At 40.7% G+C, this 18390-nt stretch overlaps 1 protein-coding gene across 2 annotated transcripts in view; it reads right to left on the bottom strand.

Annotated features, from left to right (window-relative positions):
* The window catches only part of ddx46 (DEAD (Asp-Glu-Ala-Asp) box polypeptide 46), a 36427-nt gene extending 18580 nt beyond the window's left edge, over positions 1 to 17847 (bottom strand). Inside the window, exons 1-14 of one of the 2 annotated variants that reach the window (XM_062070185.1) lie at positions 17690 to 17847; positions 17328 to 17483; positions 11308 to 11430; positions 11134 to 11221; positions 10893 to 11058; positions 8128 to 8366; positions 7943 to 8050; positions 7706 to 7871; positions 7520 to 7640; positions 4728 to 4903; positions 4538 to 4659; positions 4380 to 4458; positions 1599 to 1681; positions 1359 to 1523 (exon numbers count right to left, since the gene is read on the bottom strand). In XM_062070185.1, coding sequence (XP_061926169.1) covers positions 1359 to 1523; positions 1599 to 1681; positions 4380 to 4458; positions 4538 to 4659; positions 4728 to 4903; positions 7520 to 7640; positions 7706 to 7871; positions 7943 to 8050; positions 8128 to 8366; positions 10893 to 11058; positions 11134 to 11221; positions 11308 to 11430; positions 17328 to 17483; positions 17690 to 17706 — 1809 coding nt within the window. In that variant the 5' untranslated portion in view covers positions 17707 to 17847. Of the gene's footprint in view, positions 1 to 1358; positions 1524 to 1598; positions 1682 to 4379; positions 4459 to 4537; positions 4660 to 4727; positions 4904 to 7519; positions 7641 to 7705; positions 7872 to 7942; positions 8051 to 8127; positions 8367 to 10892; positions 11062 to 11133; positions 11222 to 11307; positions 11431 to 17327; positions 17484 to 17689 lie in introns of both variants that reach the window. The other variant, XM_062070184.1, reaches the window with a different exon arrangement.
* Positions 17848 to 18390: the final 543 nt, after the last annotated feature.

The following is an 18390-nucleotide window of genomic DNA, read 5'->3' as shown; positions in this document are numbered from 1 at the left end:
ACTTTCACATCTTTGACATGGCGAACAGCATTCGTGCAGAGTACAAATAATACAGCGGTGCAAAGTAATACAAAGTGCTCGCCTGTACGTTATCAAAATAACCAGCCTACCGGTATATGAAAAGTCAGTCTTTAATCATTGTGTCATCGTCTTCCCCCTGCGTACTAAAACCACCGAAATCCTCTTCGTCGGTGTCGGAGAAGAACAGGCCGTAAATAAGCCGCACCGTTGTATAAGCCGCAGGGACCAGAACGAGGGGAAAAAGTAGCGGCTTATAGTCCGGAAATTACGGTATATAAGTCGCACTGGAGTATAAGTCGCATTTTGGGGGAAATGTATTTGATAAAACCCAACACCAAGAATTGACATTTGAAAGGCAATTTAAAATAAATAAAGAATAGTGAACAACAGGCTGAATAAGTGTACGTTATATGACGCATAAATAACCAACTGAGAATGTGCCTGGTATGTTAACGTAACATATTATGGTAAGAGTCATTCAAATAACTATAACATATAGAACATGCTATACGTTTACCAAACAATCTGTCACTCCTAATCGCTAAATCCCATGAAATCTTATACGTCTAGTCTCTTACGTGAATGAGCTAAATAATATTATTTGATATTTTATGGTAATGTGTTTATAATTATAAAAACTATGAAAAAAACAGACTTATAGTCCAAAAATTACGGTAATTGGTTTTTATCTAGTCTGCACTTTGTCTGTGTTATTATTATTATTGGCTTTTATCTAGTTTGCACTTTGTCTGTATTATTTCTATTATCATTATTATTGACTCATCTTTGCCTTATTCTATTTTTTATTTTCCTATTTTATCAATGTTGGATCTGTGTTGTTGTTCGGAACAAGATTAAGATTAAGATTAAAGTACCAATGATTGTCACACACACACTAGATGTGGTGAAATTTGTCCTCTGCATTTGACCCATCCCCCTGGGGAGCAGTGGGCAGCAGCGGCGCCGCGCCCGGGAATCATTTTGAGTGTTGTAAATTAGCTTTGGCTACAAACACTATGATGCATACATTGGATAACTGTTTTAGATGTCTATGTTTTTGTATCTGTCCCTATTTCAAGTAAACCTTTATATACCGGTATATATATATACACACACAATGTGAAGCAGCTTGTCCATGATTTTAGCTGTTTGAGACACGACAAAGCAAGTTTTTCACTGTGTAGCACTATCTGCTGGGTCATTACCTCAATTGGCCATATTACAACCAGATCGCAACGTCCAAAAAGGAAGAGCGAATTTATTTCACAGGTTATTTTTGTTGTTTTTATGTGAGCCATGAAGGACAGACAACAGAACATTTCAACAAGAAGGCTTACCACATGTTGTTCCACATCGGAGCAGACCACGCTGCGGCCTCCCACCTGGATCTCAAGAGGCTTAGCCAAGATCCTTCGAGCGAGAGCTTCCATGGCTCTGGGGAAGGTGGCGGAGAACATCACCGTCTGCCGGTCAGGACGAACATTGTCCACGATGCGCATTACCTGGCGGAGGAACCAGAGATTACTATTAATGACTGACCTGAACAAAGCTTCAAAACAATCTGGTCTGGTGCCCACCTGTGGCTCAAAGCCCATGTCAAACATCCTGTCAGCTTCATCCAGCACCACATAGGTCGATCTGCGCAGATTGGTGACGCGACCTGGACATCGAGGTAGAGGAGCATGGATCAAAGCGTTTAGACAGATCATACATTATTCTTCAAAAGGCATGAAGCTAATAATGGAGCAAATAAAAAAAGACTAGACTACTTCATCCTGACTTCTTTTAAACATTGTAGATTACTGGTTTGCATTTGTAAACTGTCATCTTTATTTCTGGCTCAATTTTGCTTTGGCTATTTCAGGTCTTGCGTACCATCTCTTTGGCATGGGGAGACCTGTAAAAGTCAGAAAACAGCTTCAAGATACAAAACAAGAGAGGGATGGAGTCCCATCAAGCACTATCTGACCAAACGCCTTTTCACCTAAAAGGGAAACATATTACAGATTACATCGCATGTGTGGAAAAAACAGAAGCACCCTCAAAACCTTTTAATTAATGCATTTATATATAACACTTGGATGAGCATTCATCAAGTAAGTGGCTTTCACATGGCCCCAGGTGCACCTACCTGCACCTGCCCTGATCTTCACTCTTGTAGACAAGACACATCCAAAAGGCAGTCAGACAACAGTTTAGTAAGAAGTACTGGATGATTATTTGCGCTTTCACATATACTGTGGTAATATACAGTGCATTTGGAAAGTATTCACAGCGCTTCACTTTTTCCACATTGCTATGTTATACAGCTTTGTTCCATAATGGAATACATTCATTTTTGTCCTCAAAATTCTACACACAGTACCCCTGAATGACTATGTAACAATGTATGAGAAGTTTTTGCGACTGTATTAAAACTAAAAAAGTAAGAAATGTCATGTACATAAGTATTGACAGTCTTTGCCCATTATTTTGTTGATGTGTTTTTAAATATGATGCCACAAGCTTGGCACACCTATCTTTAGGCATTTTCACGAACTTCAGCCATTTTTTACATCCCTCCAGATGTTAAATGGGATCCAGGTCTGGGCTGTGACTGGGCCATTCAAGGACATTTACAGAGTTGTCCTAAAACCATTCCTTTGATATCTCGGCAATGTGCTTAGGGTTGTTGTCCGGCTGAAAGAACAACCGTTGCCACAGTCTGACTTCAAGAGCGCTCTGGAGCAGGTTTTCATCCAGGATGTCTCCGTACATTGCTGCATTTATCTTTAAATCTATCGTGACTAGTCTCCTAGTTCCTGCTGCTGAAAAAACATTCCCACAGCATGGTGCTGCAACCTCCATGCTTCACTGTTGAAATGGTGTTGGCCTGGTGATGAGCGGTGTCTGGTTTCCTCCAAACATGACACCTGGCATTCACTCCATAGACTTAAATCTTAGTCTCATCAGACCAGACAATTTTGTTTCCCACGGTCTTGAGAGTCTTACAGATGCATTTAAGCAAACTTTATACTAAGACACGTCTTCTGTCTGGCCACTATACAGGCCTGATTTGGTGGATTGCTGCAGAGATGGTTGTCCTAGTAGGTTCTCGGCTCTACACAGAGGAATGTTGTAGCTCAGACAGAGTGACCATCGGGTTCTTGGCCATCTTTTGGCTAAGGACCTTAGTTTTCCCCCTAACCCTCAGTTTAGACGACAAGCCAGCTCTAGGAAGAGTCCTGGTGATTCCAAACTTCTTACAATACAGATGATGGAGGCCACTGTGCTCATTGAGGTCTTCAAGGCAGCAGATAGTTTTCTATACCCTTCCCCAGATGTTTGCCTTAAGACAATCCTGTTTTGGAGGTCTACAGACAATTCCTTCGACCTCAATCTTGGTTTGTGCTCTGCCACGCACTATCGAGTGTGGAACCTCATATATAGACAGGTGGGTGTGCCTTTCCAAATCATGTCCAACCAACTGAATTTACCACAGGTGGACTCCAATTAAGCTGTAGGAACATTTTTATGGATGATCAGTTAAAACAGGATGCACCTGAGCCCACTTTTGAGCTTCATGGCAAAGGCTGTAAGAACTTATGTAAATGTAATTTCTTAGCTTTTTTATTTAAAAACATTTGAAAACATAAAAAAATAAATGAAAAAAAAAAGACATGATTTGTAAAATTTTGGAATAAGGCTGTAAAATAATAAAAATGTGGAAAAAGTGTATTTTTACCAACTCAGAGGCAATGCAGCAGCTCAATATGTCAATATAGCAGCATAAACTATGCGATCACGGCGCCACTAAATATAGTTTGTCAGCGTTAGCGCTTATAATAACAATATAGCATACTTGGTTAATAATTAGGTCACAAGATGTAATTAGATTATTGTTGGCACTTTTAGGATGATTTCTTAAGAGGGCTATATGGGCGGAATAGTGTACTCTCATTACCTGCATTGTTAGCCACCTTTACTTGCCGTATTTTACGAATTACAATGCATTAAAAAAAATAAAATACATGTGTTCTTGTCTTGTCTGCAGTTCCCCTTTAAAGTTGTTTAACATGTTTATTGCAAATACTGTATATTACCTTCTTTCTTCACTCGCTTTGCTCAGGCAAAATGAAACAGCAGTAATATAGATGAAAAACTAATATCTAATCATGAAATTAATCCACATCAAACCTGTGATGAATCTGATTGATTGACGATTGATTGAGTGGTTTGACGACCCCAGTGTGAGTACACAAAAAGGCACACACACGTTTGTAGTGGACTTGTTGTTGTCCACTCACAAAGAACACATGACAAGAACACAGTTTAAAGCTCGCGTACACATGTACATTAGAAAGTGTAGGACCACTGACCACTGTTGGCGCCCAGCATGTCAATCATTCGTCCCGGCGTGCACACGATGATCTCGGCTCCTCGCTTCAGCTCTGCAATCTGCGGGCAAACGAGCCAACGTTGCGGTTATTGTGACTAGGGTCTTTACCGGCTTTTAACCTGTGACTGGAACGTTTACCTGTTCACTGATACCCGTGCCTCCATAAACACACACCACTCTCAGTCCTAGCGACTTGGAAAACTTCTTGCACTCCTTGGTGATCTGCAGGGCCAGCTCTCTGGTGGGCGTCATGATCACAGCTGAAGGAGAGGACGAAAATTAAGACAATGAATGACTAACATATGTTAGAAAATGATCAACTGCTTACAAATGGGTCCCTCAGACTCCTCCAGGGGCCTCTGGTCCATGATGTGTCGGAACATTGGGAGAAGGAAAGCAATGGTTTTGCCGCTGCCCGTCTTTGCGATGCCAATGAGGTCTCTGCCGCACATGATGGCGGGTATGGCCTGGGCCTGAATGGGAGTGGGCTTCTCGTAGCCCTGCCTAGAATGGACGTGTGAAGGAAGATAAGCTCCTGGACAGATGAAACCATTACTCCAACTAGGGTTGGACAATTAATCATATTGGATTATGGCTTCTCACAATCATGTAAATATAATAATCGGTATGTAGAGACGACCACTTGAAACAGCGACCAAACTAGAACGTTAAGGCTAGTGAGAACAAGCCATACACCCACAACACATCCCATCTGCTTGTGTTGTTGTGAACGACATCATTCATGGATGTAACAACAATGTACAAACAAAAGTCACAACTTGACAGGCACTGTCTCTCTCTCTCTCTTTTTATTTTATTTTTTTAAGTTCCTCAAGACGCCTCTTTACTCATCAAGTTGCGAACAACAGCTAAGCACACTTCCCCCCTTGACAATAATAGCACAATGTGCAACATTCGGTCTGACTGCGCCAACAAAATAAGGGTTTCAAAAAAGTACTTTACACAAGCATAATGTACTTAAAGCACTTACTTAAGGCTGCAGCTAACGATTATTTTTCTATCGATTAATCTATAGATTATTTTTTCGATTAATCGGTTAATCTATAGATTATTTTTTCGATTAGTCTATAGATTATTTTTCCTTTTACCGATTATTTTTTATTTTATTTTATTTAAAATGAAGATGAAAAAATAAAAGTAGGCCAGTTTTTTCAAAAGGCATGGCTTTTATTTACAAAAAAAAAAAGTATGGCCACTCAGTCAACATTGACAACAACATGACAAAATATTCTGTACCAATGTAAACATTTAAAACTTTTAACATTTAACAAAATTAAAAGTAGCTTATTTGCTTTTTAATGTGCAAATATAAAAGTAAACATCCAGTGCAAATCTTAATATTCTGCAATAGTATAAGCATTTCAAAAGTAAAAGTATTGCTTATTTTGCTTTAAAATGTGCAAAAATAAAGATAAACATCCAATAAAAAAAAGTGCAAAACGAAATATTCTGTAACAACAGTGTAAACATTTCAACAAAAGTGAAAGTATTGCTTATTTGCTAAAATGTGCAAAAATAAAGATAAACATCAATACAAAAAAGTGCCAATCTAAATATTCTGGAGCACTGTAAACATTAAGTATTGCTTTTAAAATGTGCAAAATAAACATCCAGTCCAACACAGTACACAATAACCAATTCTACTCATTCCAGTGAGTGACTAACAGTTGTAATGAAGAAAGGTTAGCATGTCTACTTGCTTTGCTTCTTTTCTTGTTTACAATATTCCCAGCAGCTGAAAATAGGCGCTCAGAAGGGGTCGATGTGGCTGGAACTGAGAGGTAATTAGCCTTCACCTCAAGCCAGGACTGCGAGTGAGCTGAGCTGCAGTTTAAGTTTCTAGTAGGTCAACGGGCTCATAGTGATGTTACTAGTAGTTGACTGGGAGGTGTTTATTATCATTTGGGGAGAGTTCGCTGCCTGATGCTCACCTGCTAAACACCTATCTGCTCCACCCTGAAGCGCTGACTACATGCGCTCTGAATACGCACTGCTGATTGGCTGATAATGCTTCGTGTGTACCAATCAGATGGTTGTATGGGTGGGACAATGCTGCGTGTGTACCAATCAGATGGTTGTATGGGTGGGACAATGCTGCGTGTGTACCAATCAGATGGTTGTATGGGTGGGACAATGCTGCGTGTGTACCAATCAGATGTTTGTATGGGTGGGACAATGCTGCGTGCTGAGACAGAGGCAGCCGCAGAAGGAGCAAAGCAACTTGTTAAGACTTTAGCAGCTAAAGTTAGCTCTAGCTTAGAAACTCGTTCGGTACACCCCCGTACCGAACCGAAAGCCCCGTACCGAAACGGTTCAATACAAAACACATAACGTTACACCCCTAGCAGATACAAATGACACATTCATGTTTTTGTGTAATGATGACAACGTATGCTAACGCGGACAGTCTGCTAACGCGGACAGTCTGCTTTGCGCTCCGCCATGACGGTAGTGTGACGTAATTATGCGACGCGTCGACGCACAAAAACGGCGTCGACGTATTTACATAACCGATGACGTCGACTACGTCGACGCGTCGTTTCAGCCTTACACTTACTGATACATTTACAGATGCATGATGCTTTGACCTTAAGTACTGGTCAAAATTGTCCAAAGATGCAGTAGGATTTTTGCATCCAATTAAACATTTAATTACATTTTACTTGACACAAAACGTGAAGTGTAAAAGGTGAAAAAACAGAATTAAAAACAATTAAAACGGAACAACTGAATTATATTGTTGTTTATATTGCTATTGTTATTTAAATGTATTGATATTACTATTATTATCAAACTTGTTGTGATTTATTTGTTAGCAATTTATATCCATCCATCCATCTTCAACCGCTTATCCGGAATCGGGATGGGGGACAACAGCTCCAGCAGAGACCCCCAGACTTCCCTCTCCAGAGCAATTATATAATATAATAGTAATTTATGTTTTTTTTAATATAATAATATTTAAAGTTGCATTTTGGTGGTACAATAAATATTTATGTTTTCAAATTATGAATAATTGTGATTACAATGTCAATCAAAAATAATCGTGATTATTATTTTGGCCATAATCGTCGAGCCCCAACTCCAACTCCAACTCACTTCTTAAGGGAATTGAGGATCTTCATGGACACGCCACACTGCACCCAAGTCTTGATGGGTTTGGGACAGCCCTTCCCCTTAACCGTGATGCCCTCCAGTTCCGAGCGGTACACAATGACGTCTGCAATGGACCAGAAACTCGTCAGAAGCGAGAAGAGACGATTTGTTTTTGTTTTGCTTACGGACCCTCTGCGGACATCCTGGCCAGCTCGGGCACCTCCACATAGAAGTTTTTACGGTAGGGCTCGTACTCGATCTTGCCGTGGTCCACAGGTTCCAAGACCTTCCTCTGTTTGGTCTGAAAGCCTGTGAGGGCCGTCTGGAGGTCTACTTCTTCCTCCTCTGATGAGTACTGTCCAACACGTTTGACTTTTCTTTAGCTTTGCCACCAAGAGACAATTGATGGAAGAGTGTGAAAAATACCTCCATGGCGTCCTGGTCGTTCTCCATCAGCTCTCCCTTCTTTTTGTGAAAGTGAAGGCCTTTCTTTGTTTTCACCACTGTCACTACTTTGGTGAGCATCACACCTCCCTTTGGTTGCCAAATGAAAATATGTGAATGATCCAGAAGACAAGCACAATCCTATGTCGTCTCCTTCCCTGACCCACCTTATCGTTTCCTTTCACGCCTCCCATGTTGAACTTCTTCACCTCCTGCTTGACCTCCTCCATGTAAGCGTCCAGGGGGTCGATGTCGTCCTCTTCATCCTCCTTCTCCGCGGGGGTCTCCTTCTCCTTGTCGCCATCGTCTGTCTTGTCCTCATCCTCCTCTTTGGCGTCACCTTTTTCATCCCCCTCCTCCTCATCGTCGTCCGCCTCTATCGGCGTGGGCGTGTCATAGTCGTCGTCTGAAAAGGAGGAGGCTGTTTATGCCAGGGCCGATAACACATTTTGCTGGACGATATATTGTCCCACAAAGTGCAATGGAAGCATAGTATACAATAACATTTAGATTAGAGATGTCCAATAATATCGGACTGCCGATATTATCGTCCGATAAATGCTTTAAAATGTAATATCGGAAATTATCTGTATCGGTTTCAAAAAGTAAAATGTATGACTTTTTAAAACGCCGCTGTACGGAGTGGTACACGGACGTAGGGAGAAGTACAGAGCGCCAATAAACCTTAAAAGGCACTGCCTTTGCGTACCGGCCCAATCACATAATATCTACGGCTTTGCACACACATAAGTGTATGCAAAGGCATACTTGGTCAACAGCCATACAGGTCACACTGAGGGTAGCCGTATAAACAACTTTAACACTGTTACAAATATATAATATTTTTCTGCATTCTTTCGTATCTCAAGTTATCATTTCGTATATGTATTGTTGCATTTTAACAACTGTATTCTTGATAATAAAGGTAAAGTATTGGTATTGTTTATTATCAATAGCGCTATTTCTATTGGTATTTGTATTGCCCCATTTTTAGTGTAATAATGCTCATTGTCATTTCTGTATTATTTTTTATTTTCGCTAACTGCTTATTTGCTAATACTTTTACCATCATATTTGTACATGTCGTATTTGCTGATGTTGCTCTATTGTTGTTGTTGCTATTGCTGTTTTTGTCTCTCTGTCTAATCCCCCTCTTGTCCCCACAATTCCCCCCTTTGTCTTCCTTTTTCTCTCTTTCTATCCCCTCCTGCTCCGGCCCGGCTGCACCAAATGATAATACAAATACATTTAATAAAGTCAAATACAAAAAAGGCAGCAAGAGGAGTATCCTACACTTCTCTTTTGTAAAGTAAATCTGAACAGCCGATATGGGCATCTACATCAACTATATGATTTGCCTGAGAAGCTGGACAGGACAAAAAAAAAAAAAAAAAAAAAAAAAAAAATATGCGCCACACTGTGAACCCACACCAAACAAGAATGACAAACACATTTCGGGAGAACATCCGCACCGTAACACAACAGAACAAATACCCAGAACCCCTTGCAGCACTAACTCTTCCGGGACGCTACAATATACACCCCCCGCTACCCCTACCCCCCTCCCTCCACCCCACCCACCTCAACCTCCTCATGCTCTCTCAGGGAGAGCATGTCCCAAATTCCAAGCTGCTGTTTTGAGGCATGTTAAAAAAAATAATGCACTTTGTGACTTCAATAATAAATATGGCAGTGCCATGTTGGCATTTTTTTCCAAAACTTGAGTTGATTTATTTTGGAAAACCTTGTTACATTGTTTAATGCATTCAGCCGGGCATCACAACAAAATTAGCCATAATAATGTGTTAATTACACGACTGTATATATCGGTACCCGTTGATATCGGAATCGGTATTTAAGAGTTGGACCATTCTCCCGAATTTCTCCCGATTTCCACCCAGACAACAATATTGGGGGCGTGCCTTAAAAGCACTGCCTTTATCGTCCTCTTCAACCTGTCGTCACGTCCGCTTTTCCTCCATACAAACAGCGTGCCGGACAAGTCACATAATATATGCGGCTTTTAAACACACATACTGTAAGTGAATGCAACGCATACTTGATCAACAGCCATACAGGTCACACTGAGGGTGTCCGTATAAACAACTTTAACACTGTTACAAATACGCGCCACACTGTGAACCCACACCAAACAAGAATGACAAACACATTTCGGGAGAACATCCGCACCGTAACACAACATAAACACAACAGAACAAATACCCAGAACCCCTTGCAGCGCTAACTCTTCATGGACGCTACAATATACACCCCCCGCTACCACCAAACCCCGCCCCCGCCTAATCTTTTTCCATAACTGGAGTTGAAGTTGTTCTCTTATTTTGGAAAACCTTGTTTTTGATTGATTGAAACTTGTATTAGTAGATTGCACAGTACAGTACATATTCCATACAATTGACCACTAAATGGTAACACCCGAATAAGTTTTTCAACTTGTATAAGTCGGGGTCCACGTTAATCAATTGATGGTAAAGTTACATTGTTTAATGCATCCAGCGGAGCATTAATTCCACGACTATATATATCGGTATCGGTTGATCTGTAATTAAGAGTTGGACAATATCGGAATATCGCATATCGGCAAAAAAGCCATTATCGGACATATCTATGTCATATATATGATGATGTCATATTAACAACACCCCTTCGCGACGCCACCACGTATATAGTAGCAATCTAGGGGAAACCCTGGCAGATTCATTATCAGGAGCAGAAAACCTATATTATCATTTGGATGCTGTTAGTCCGTTAAAATCGGCTAATAAGAAAAGGTATAACATCATCTGGATGCTATTAGTCCTTTAAAATAAGCCAATAAGAAAAGTTATAGCATCATCTGGACGCTATAAGTCCTTGAAAATAAACTGTTCATTTCCAAAGTATAATTGTAGCACAAGCGGTGTTTTCTCACCGTCATCATCCTCCAGGCTCCACTTCTTGCCCTGCTTCATCTCCTCCAGCTCCTTCTTGATCTCGCCAATGTTCTCGATGGCCTTCTTCCTCTGCTCCTCCCTCCACTTCTCCACCCGCTCCTTCCTCTTCCTCATCTCTTCCTCCAGTTTGTTTTGGTCGAAATCCTGCTGCTCCAACACATGTTTGGACATTCCACCAACATCCTAGTGTACCACATAAGAATCACTATTTCCACTTACATCGTCAACTTTCTCCTCTTCCTTCTCCTCTTTAATCTTCTTCTTGTCAGACGCAACATCAGGAAGGTCCGTCTCTTTGCTTTTGGGCCTGTGAGGAAGACAACAAGCTTCATAAAGAACGTCTACAAACGCAACACAACCAGGAGCACAGACTGTTGGAGGAATCCTGCTCACTTTTCGTCGCTTTTTCTGTTCTTGCTGGGGCTGGCAGAGCGGGACCTCTTGGCTCGTGTCTTGCTGGCCGGCTTCTTCCTGTCGGGACTTCTGGATCTCCTCCTCTCCCTGCTCCTGGAACGCCTGCAGCCACAAGAAAACGAGTAAGAATCACCCGTTGACTAAATGGAGCACTCGCAGAAAACCAATACTGATACAGAGCCAACATCTCCGCAAATAAGCAACGCAATAGATCTGGGGTGTCAAACTCATTTTAGCCTAGGTGCCGCGTGGAGGAAAATCTGTGCACACGCGGGCTGGACTTTTAAAATGATGGTGTGGAGGGGGGCGTGGTCTGCGGGCGTGCAGCGAAGCGGGGTGTGCCAGGACCGGCTTCGAAATCAGCGACAGGTGCATAGATGGCCCATCTGGGCCTGGTTATGTAATCACCTGTCGCTCTGTTAAAAGGAGCAGCCGGGAGGAGAGAGGTGTTGGAGCTGGAGTGAGAGCGAGAGAGTGATGACGACGGACAGAAAAAGACAATCGCTGAAAAGCAACCTGTTGACAGAAGAAAATAAAATTGTATTGTAACCCTGATCCAGGCTCTCATGGCGTCAATTGGTGGTCCGAAGAACCCCCTGGAGGGCAACCTCCACAGATGGCATTAAAACTAAAAAATAAAAACAACTTTGGATTGTTTTCTTTGTCTTACTTTGGCCAAAAATAGAACAAAGACATTCTGAAAATATTACAATAAAAATATACAAAAAAACTACCGGCAGCGGTAAAGTTTAGATCCATGAAGGAAAGAAGAAAGTCAGTGAATGTTTATAACTGAATAAATTCCCATATGCATAAAAATGTGTTTTCTTCTGTATTTTTTTATTTATGAATTAAGTAACGTTTATGACAACCTTTTTCCAAAGCACAACATAGAATGTGAGATATAACAGGATAATGCATACATTTATCATTTGTTTTCAAAAAGGTTACAAAAAAGTGGGACCCCAAAAATGTACCATGGCACCCCAATTTTATGACTTTATGGGGTCCCTCAGGCCCCATTTTGCAAATTCCTAGCGCACTGATGGGAGTATTGGTGCGTGCAAAACAGCAGCAGGCGGGTGTGGGCTGCGGTCCGGTTCTAATACTAATCAAATATCATAGATAATTTATTCGCGGGCCGGACTGACTGTGACACGTAGGCAATAGATGGTAACCGTGTGCAGCTGCAGTATTTATGGATCTAACTAAAGCATTTGACACAATTATTGATAGTATCGTATCTAGGGATGTCCAATAATATTGGACTGCCGATATTATCGGTCAATAAATGCTTTAAAATTTAACATCGGAAATTATTGGTATCGGTTTCAAAATTATCGGTATCGATTTTCAAAAAGTAAAATTTATGACTTTTTAAAACGCCGCTGTGTACACGGACGTAGGTAGAAGTACAGAGCGCCAATAAACCTTAAACGCACTTCTTTTGCGTGATCACATAATACCGACGGCTTTTCACACACACAAGTGAATGCAAAGCATACTTGGTCAACAGCCATACAGGTCACACTGAGGGTGGACGTATAAACAACTTTAACACTGTTACAAATATGCGCCACACTCTGAACCCACACCAAACAAGAATGACAAACACATTTCGGGAGAACATCCGCACCGTAACACAAAATAAACACAACGGAACAAATACCCAGAACCCCTTGCAGCACTAACTCTTCCGGGACGCTACAATATACATCCCCGCTACCCCCAACCCCCCCCCCCCCCCCCCCCCCACACACACACACCTCAACCCCGCCCCCCCAACCCCGACCACCTCAACCTCCTCATGCTCTCTCAGGGAGAGCATGTCCCAAATTCCAAGCTGCTGTTTTGAGACATGTTAAAAAAAATAATGCACTTTGTGACTTCAATAATAAATATGGCAGTGCCATGTTGGCACTTTTTTCCATAACTTGAGTTGATTTATTTTGGAAAATCGGGGCATCACAACAAAATTAGGCATAATAATGTGTTAATTCCACGACTGTATATATCGATATCGGTTGATATCGGAATCGGTAATTAAGAGTTGGACAATATCGGAATATCAGCAAAAAAGCCATTATCGGACATCTCTAAAAATTATGTATAAAGCAAACTATAACCTTCCACCCAAGAATGTACAATTCTTCTCAGCAAAAAAAGGAGAAATATAACCTTAAAGAAAAATGTGATTTAAAACATTTGTATGCACGCAAAACACTTAAAACCTTTAGTAAACCATTAGTCAACTGGTAATCCGCGGGCCACATCCGGCCTACCGAAGCTTTTAATTTGGCCCACCGAACATCACCAAAATAGGCTTGATGAAATCATTTTAAACAGGATTGCTAACACTTGCCAACCCGCAGGGGGAAACAGCGAGGGGAGCGGGGCTGCTACTTCTGGCTCACATACTCGATCCAACATGGATGAAACTAGTTGAAGGAACTAGTTGGTAAAAAAAACATTTTTTCACCTCCACTTGACACAAACTGCACTGCGCGCTAGTAACTACGGGGGTCGGAGGAAATATTGAACAACAAATCAATGACAAACGACAAACTTGCCATCCAAATAACACCGCGTTTGTTGACAAGAACATACAGCCATGGACGCACATTCAATCTATTTATTAAGCAGAGGTAACACAAACCAGTGAAAGATTCAAAAGAGCTGCTGAACAGCAGACAAACTGCCGCTGCTGGCCTGCTAAGCTAACAAAAACAGCTCAAACAAGACTACTGAGGGGACTCGCTGACGTCACTAGGCAACAGGCACCGCCTTTAAAAAGGCACACACTGAAACCTTACTGCATTATGTAACACATTAATTCATTTCCCTAGTAATTAACACCATTTATTAAAGATGAATTGTGTTAGTAATTCAATTAAATTGTTGGTAAAGTACCAAATAACTAGAATTAATTACTTTTTAAAAGTAATTTTGAGAACACAGCATCATGAAGCAGTTGGCAGGTTGGTGTTCCTGGTTAACATCTTTGTTGTTTACCTTTAAAAATAACATTGTTAAAGGTCAATTGTTTTCATGTTGCTGCTGATACTTAAACATGTCCTCTTAAACCAGGGCACTTTATCTTACATTAAGTTATTCTTGTGTTATTAGCTGAAGAATAGCTAAATGTTTTGTTGATTTTGGCTGTTTAACTCAGGCGATCAAATCTGGTTAAATACATGTTGTGCTGAATTTGACCAGCAGATGGCAATAAAGCTACACCTTAGGTTTAATTGTGCTGAGGCACATGTGTGCAATGTTTGCTGTGTGTATCAACACTAAACCTATTTTATTTATTTAGCATACACAATGGATGTTATACTTTTGTAATGTTTATATTTTCAGTCATACAAAGTATTACTCCAAAGACATGCACCTGGGGATAAGTTGATTGGCACCACTAAATTGGCCCTAGTGTGTGAATGTGAGTGTGAATGTTGTCTGTCTATCTGTGTTGGCCCTGCGATGAGATGGCGACTTGTCCAGGGTGTACCCCACCTTACGCCCGATTGTAGCTGAGATAGGCTCTAGCGACCCCCCGCGACCTCAAAAGGGACAAGCGGTAAAAAATGGAGGGATGGATGGATGGACAACGTATTACAAACCTAAATAAAGGAAGACGTATAAAGAAGTTGAACTGAGGATAATAAATAATTCAAAAGAAGGCACATCAATCATCAACAAAACGTAGCTTCTGTTTCTTCCTGCTGTTAACTATCTGCCTCGCTGCACATGCTGGAAACGAGTAGCGAGGGCAGAATAATGAATTTATTGACAGTGCCGTGTGAAACCTGATGTGTTTACTTTGTAAATAAGCACATGCAGTCTCAAAGAAATACAACCTGCACACTTTCTAAAGTAACATCCAAAGTTTGATGTCCGGCCCCTGAGACTTTGGGCTCTTGAAACTGTGGCCTATTTTGCAGTTAAATAACCCTGCTTTAGTATATCAGTATGTGTAATAAAATGACTGAATGGAATGGATTAATAAACAATATGATCCACTTTAAGAAAGTGTTCAAACAAGTGTATACAAAGTACAATGAAAAAGTATTATGATCAACGGCTTCAACTTATTGAAAAAAAAGATATTCATCCCACAAGGACAAGGAAGGCGTGGTAGACCCTGGACAGGTTTCCAGCTCATACTGTAGCAGGGCCAACACAGACAGACAACAGTCACATTCGTACACTGGGGAGAAGTTTCCTCCAGAAGGTCTTATCTTTGTCCATGTGATGTCAGATGAAACAAAAATTGAGCTGCTTGGCCACAATACCCAGCAATATGTTTGGAGGAGAAAAGGTGAGGCCTTTAATCCCAGGAACACCATTCCTACCGTCAAGCATGGGGGTGGAAGTATTATGCTCTGGGCCTGTTTTGCGGCCAATGGAACTGGTGCTTTACAGAGAGTAAATGGGACAATGAAAAAGAAGGATGTGGAAGCCAGTTCACCCGCTGCCCTTGCAGGCCTCCGTCCTCACACTGACTACATTGTTGGCGCAGATCAGGTATTGCAAGATGTAAGTATTTTCAGACGACAATAAATCAGTCCCTCCAGGGATCCTGGATGTCGAGATTGCGCCAATTCACACAAATTCAAGCAATCCATGCAAATTACAGACGCGATCAAAAGTTTACATACACTTGTGAAGGCCTCACCTTTTCTCCTCCAAACATTGCTCGGTATTGTGGCCAAACAGCTCAATTTTTGTTTCATCTGACATTACATGGACAAAGACAAGACATTCTGGAGGAAAGTTCTTTGGTCAGATGAAACAATAATTGAGCTGTTTGGCCACAAAACCCAGCAATATGTTTGGAGGAGAAAAGGTGAGGCCCTTTAATCCCAGGAACACCATTCCTACTGTCAAGCATGCACTGTAAAAAAAAATAGAGTTGAGAAAACGCAAACTTTCAAGGCAACAAGATGCAACAAGATTTTTGCGTTTTCTCAACTTTTGACTACTGCTGGCCAGACACTGTTTTGGTAGTTAAACATAGTGAAAGTTTATTTCTGAGTCTGACTAACTTGAAAACTATAATTATTCCAACAATTGCAAATCGAATTTCACGATTTAGCAGTAGTCAAAAGTTGAGAAAACGCAAAAATCTTGTTGCATCATGTTGCCTTGAAAATTTGTGTTTTCTCAACTTTCTTTTTTTTTACAGTGTGGTGGTGGTAGTATTATGCTCTGGGCCTGTTTTGCTTTACTGAGAGCAAATGGGACAAGGATAAATGAGGATTACCTCCAAATTCTTCAGGACAACCTAAAATCATCAGCCCGGAGGTTGGGTCTTGGGCGCAGTTGGGTGTTCCAACAGGACAATGATCCCAAACACACGTCAAAAGTGGTAAAGGAATGGCTAAGTCAGGCTAGAATGAAGGTTTTAGAATGGCCTTCCCAAAGTCCTGACTTGTGGACAATGCTGAAGAAACAAGTCCATGTCAGAAAACCAACAAATTTAGCGGAACTGCACCAATTTTGTCAAGGGGAGTGGTCAAAAATTCAACCAGAAGCTTGCCAGAAGCTTGTGGATGGCTACCAAAAGCGCCTTATTGCAGTGAAACTTGCCAAAGGGACATGTAAGCAAATATTAACATTGCTCTATGTATACTTTTGACCCAGCACATTTGGTCACATGTTCAGTAGATCCATAATAAATTCATAAAAGAACCAAACTTCTTGAATGTTTTTTGTGACCAACAAGTATGTGCTCCAATCACTCTATCACACAAAAATAGGAGTTGTAGAAATGATTAGAAACTCAAGACAGCCATGACATTATGTTCTTTACAAGTGTATGCAAACTTTTGACCACAACTGTATGTGTTAGTAATTGCTATAAAGACAAAAAATGTTCCTACTCCTTTACGGACATGATGTAAATAGGAATGAAAATATGTAAAATATGTGATGTATAAAAAAACAACCAACAGATTTGTGGTCATAGTGACCTTTAATTAGACTTAAAAGCACCTTACCTGGCTCTCTTTCGGTCTCTGGATCTGGAGCGGCGTCTTTCCCGACTTCGTGATCTCTCCCTGCGGCTTCTGTCGTCTTTCTTGGAGCGCTTGTTGTCCGGGGAGCGACTCTTGGAGCCAGAACGTCCCCGGGACGACGAGCGCTTCCTGTAGTGTCTAAAAAACATTGACATAAATGACTAACTGTCAATGAACGTAACAATGGAGGAAGTAAATGTTTGTAGCCATATCAGAAGGGCTACAGCTAGCATGCTAATGTTAGCATCTAAGTAACAGCCACCATGAGTATTAGACATATATTTATATTTATTCATCTATGGACGCAGGCCAAAACGCAATTAAACACATTTTTTTGTACGCACCTCGACTCGCGGCCCATCACAAAGCCGCAAAGTTGAGTCCTAAAAGAAGTCAAAAAGAGTTATTGACGTCGCTTTTCGTAAATTGCAGCGCCACTGAACTTTTTACGTCACTTAAGTGCGACACTTGCCGTCAAAACCCGGCACCTGTTGCCATGTGCGCCCCTTCCGGCGAGGAGGACTTCAGAGTAAAACGCCACTTAAAACCTCTTAAGGCCCAAGCTGTTTGTTTACATGCTTTTTTTTTTTATTTCTCTTTGCTATTTGGACTTATTGGACCCTAATTAGAATAAAAACTAAGAATCATCTTTTGATATGATGTACTTAGTCCATAAGTAACAAACGTGTACTCCATGTTTAGTGACATGCTAATTATTTTTTTTACACTTTTTTTCAAAATTCCATTGTATGTTATAATAATGATAATAATAATAATAATAATAATAATAATAATAATAATAATAGATTTTATTGGTAAAAAAAAGAAAAAAAGAAGCACTTTACGTTGAGTAAACAACCTCAAAGTGCTACAGGGTATTACTTTTTTTTTTTTTTAATAAAATAAATAAAAAATAAAATACAAAAAAATAAATAATAAAAAATAAAATTAAAGCTGCAAGCAGCGATGGACGGGACCGAATTTGAGGGCTCATAAAATCCAAACCGGAGCAGTAATTAAAACTCTTTCATCAACTTTTAATCTG

Source organism: Entelurus aequoreus, linkage group LG14, assembly GCF_033978785.1.
Source record: "Entelurus aequoreus isolate RoL-2023_Sb linkage group LG14, RoL_Eaeq_v1.1, whole genome shotgun sequence".
Classification (NCBI taxonomy): domain Eukaryota; kingdom Metazoa; phylum Chordata; class Actinopteri; order Syngnathiformes; family Syngnathidae; genus Entelurus; species Entelurus aequoreus.
This window is presented reverse-complemented; position numbering and strand designations above follow the sequence as displayed.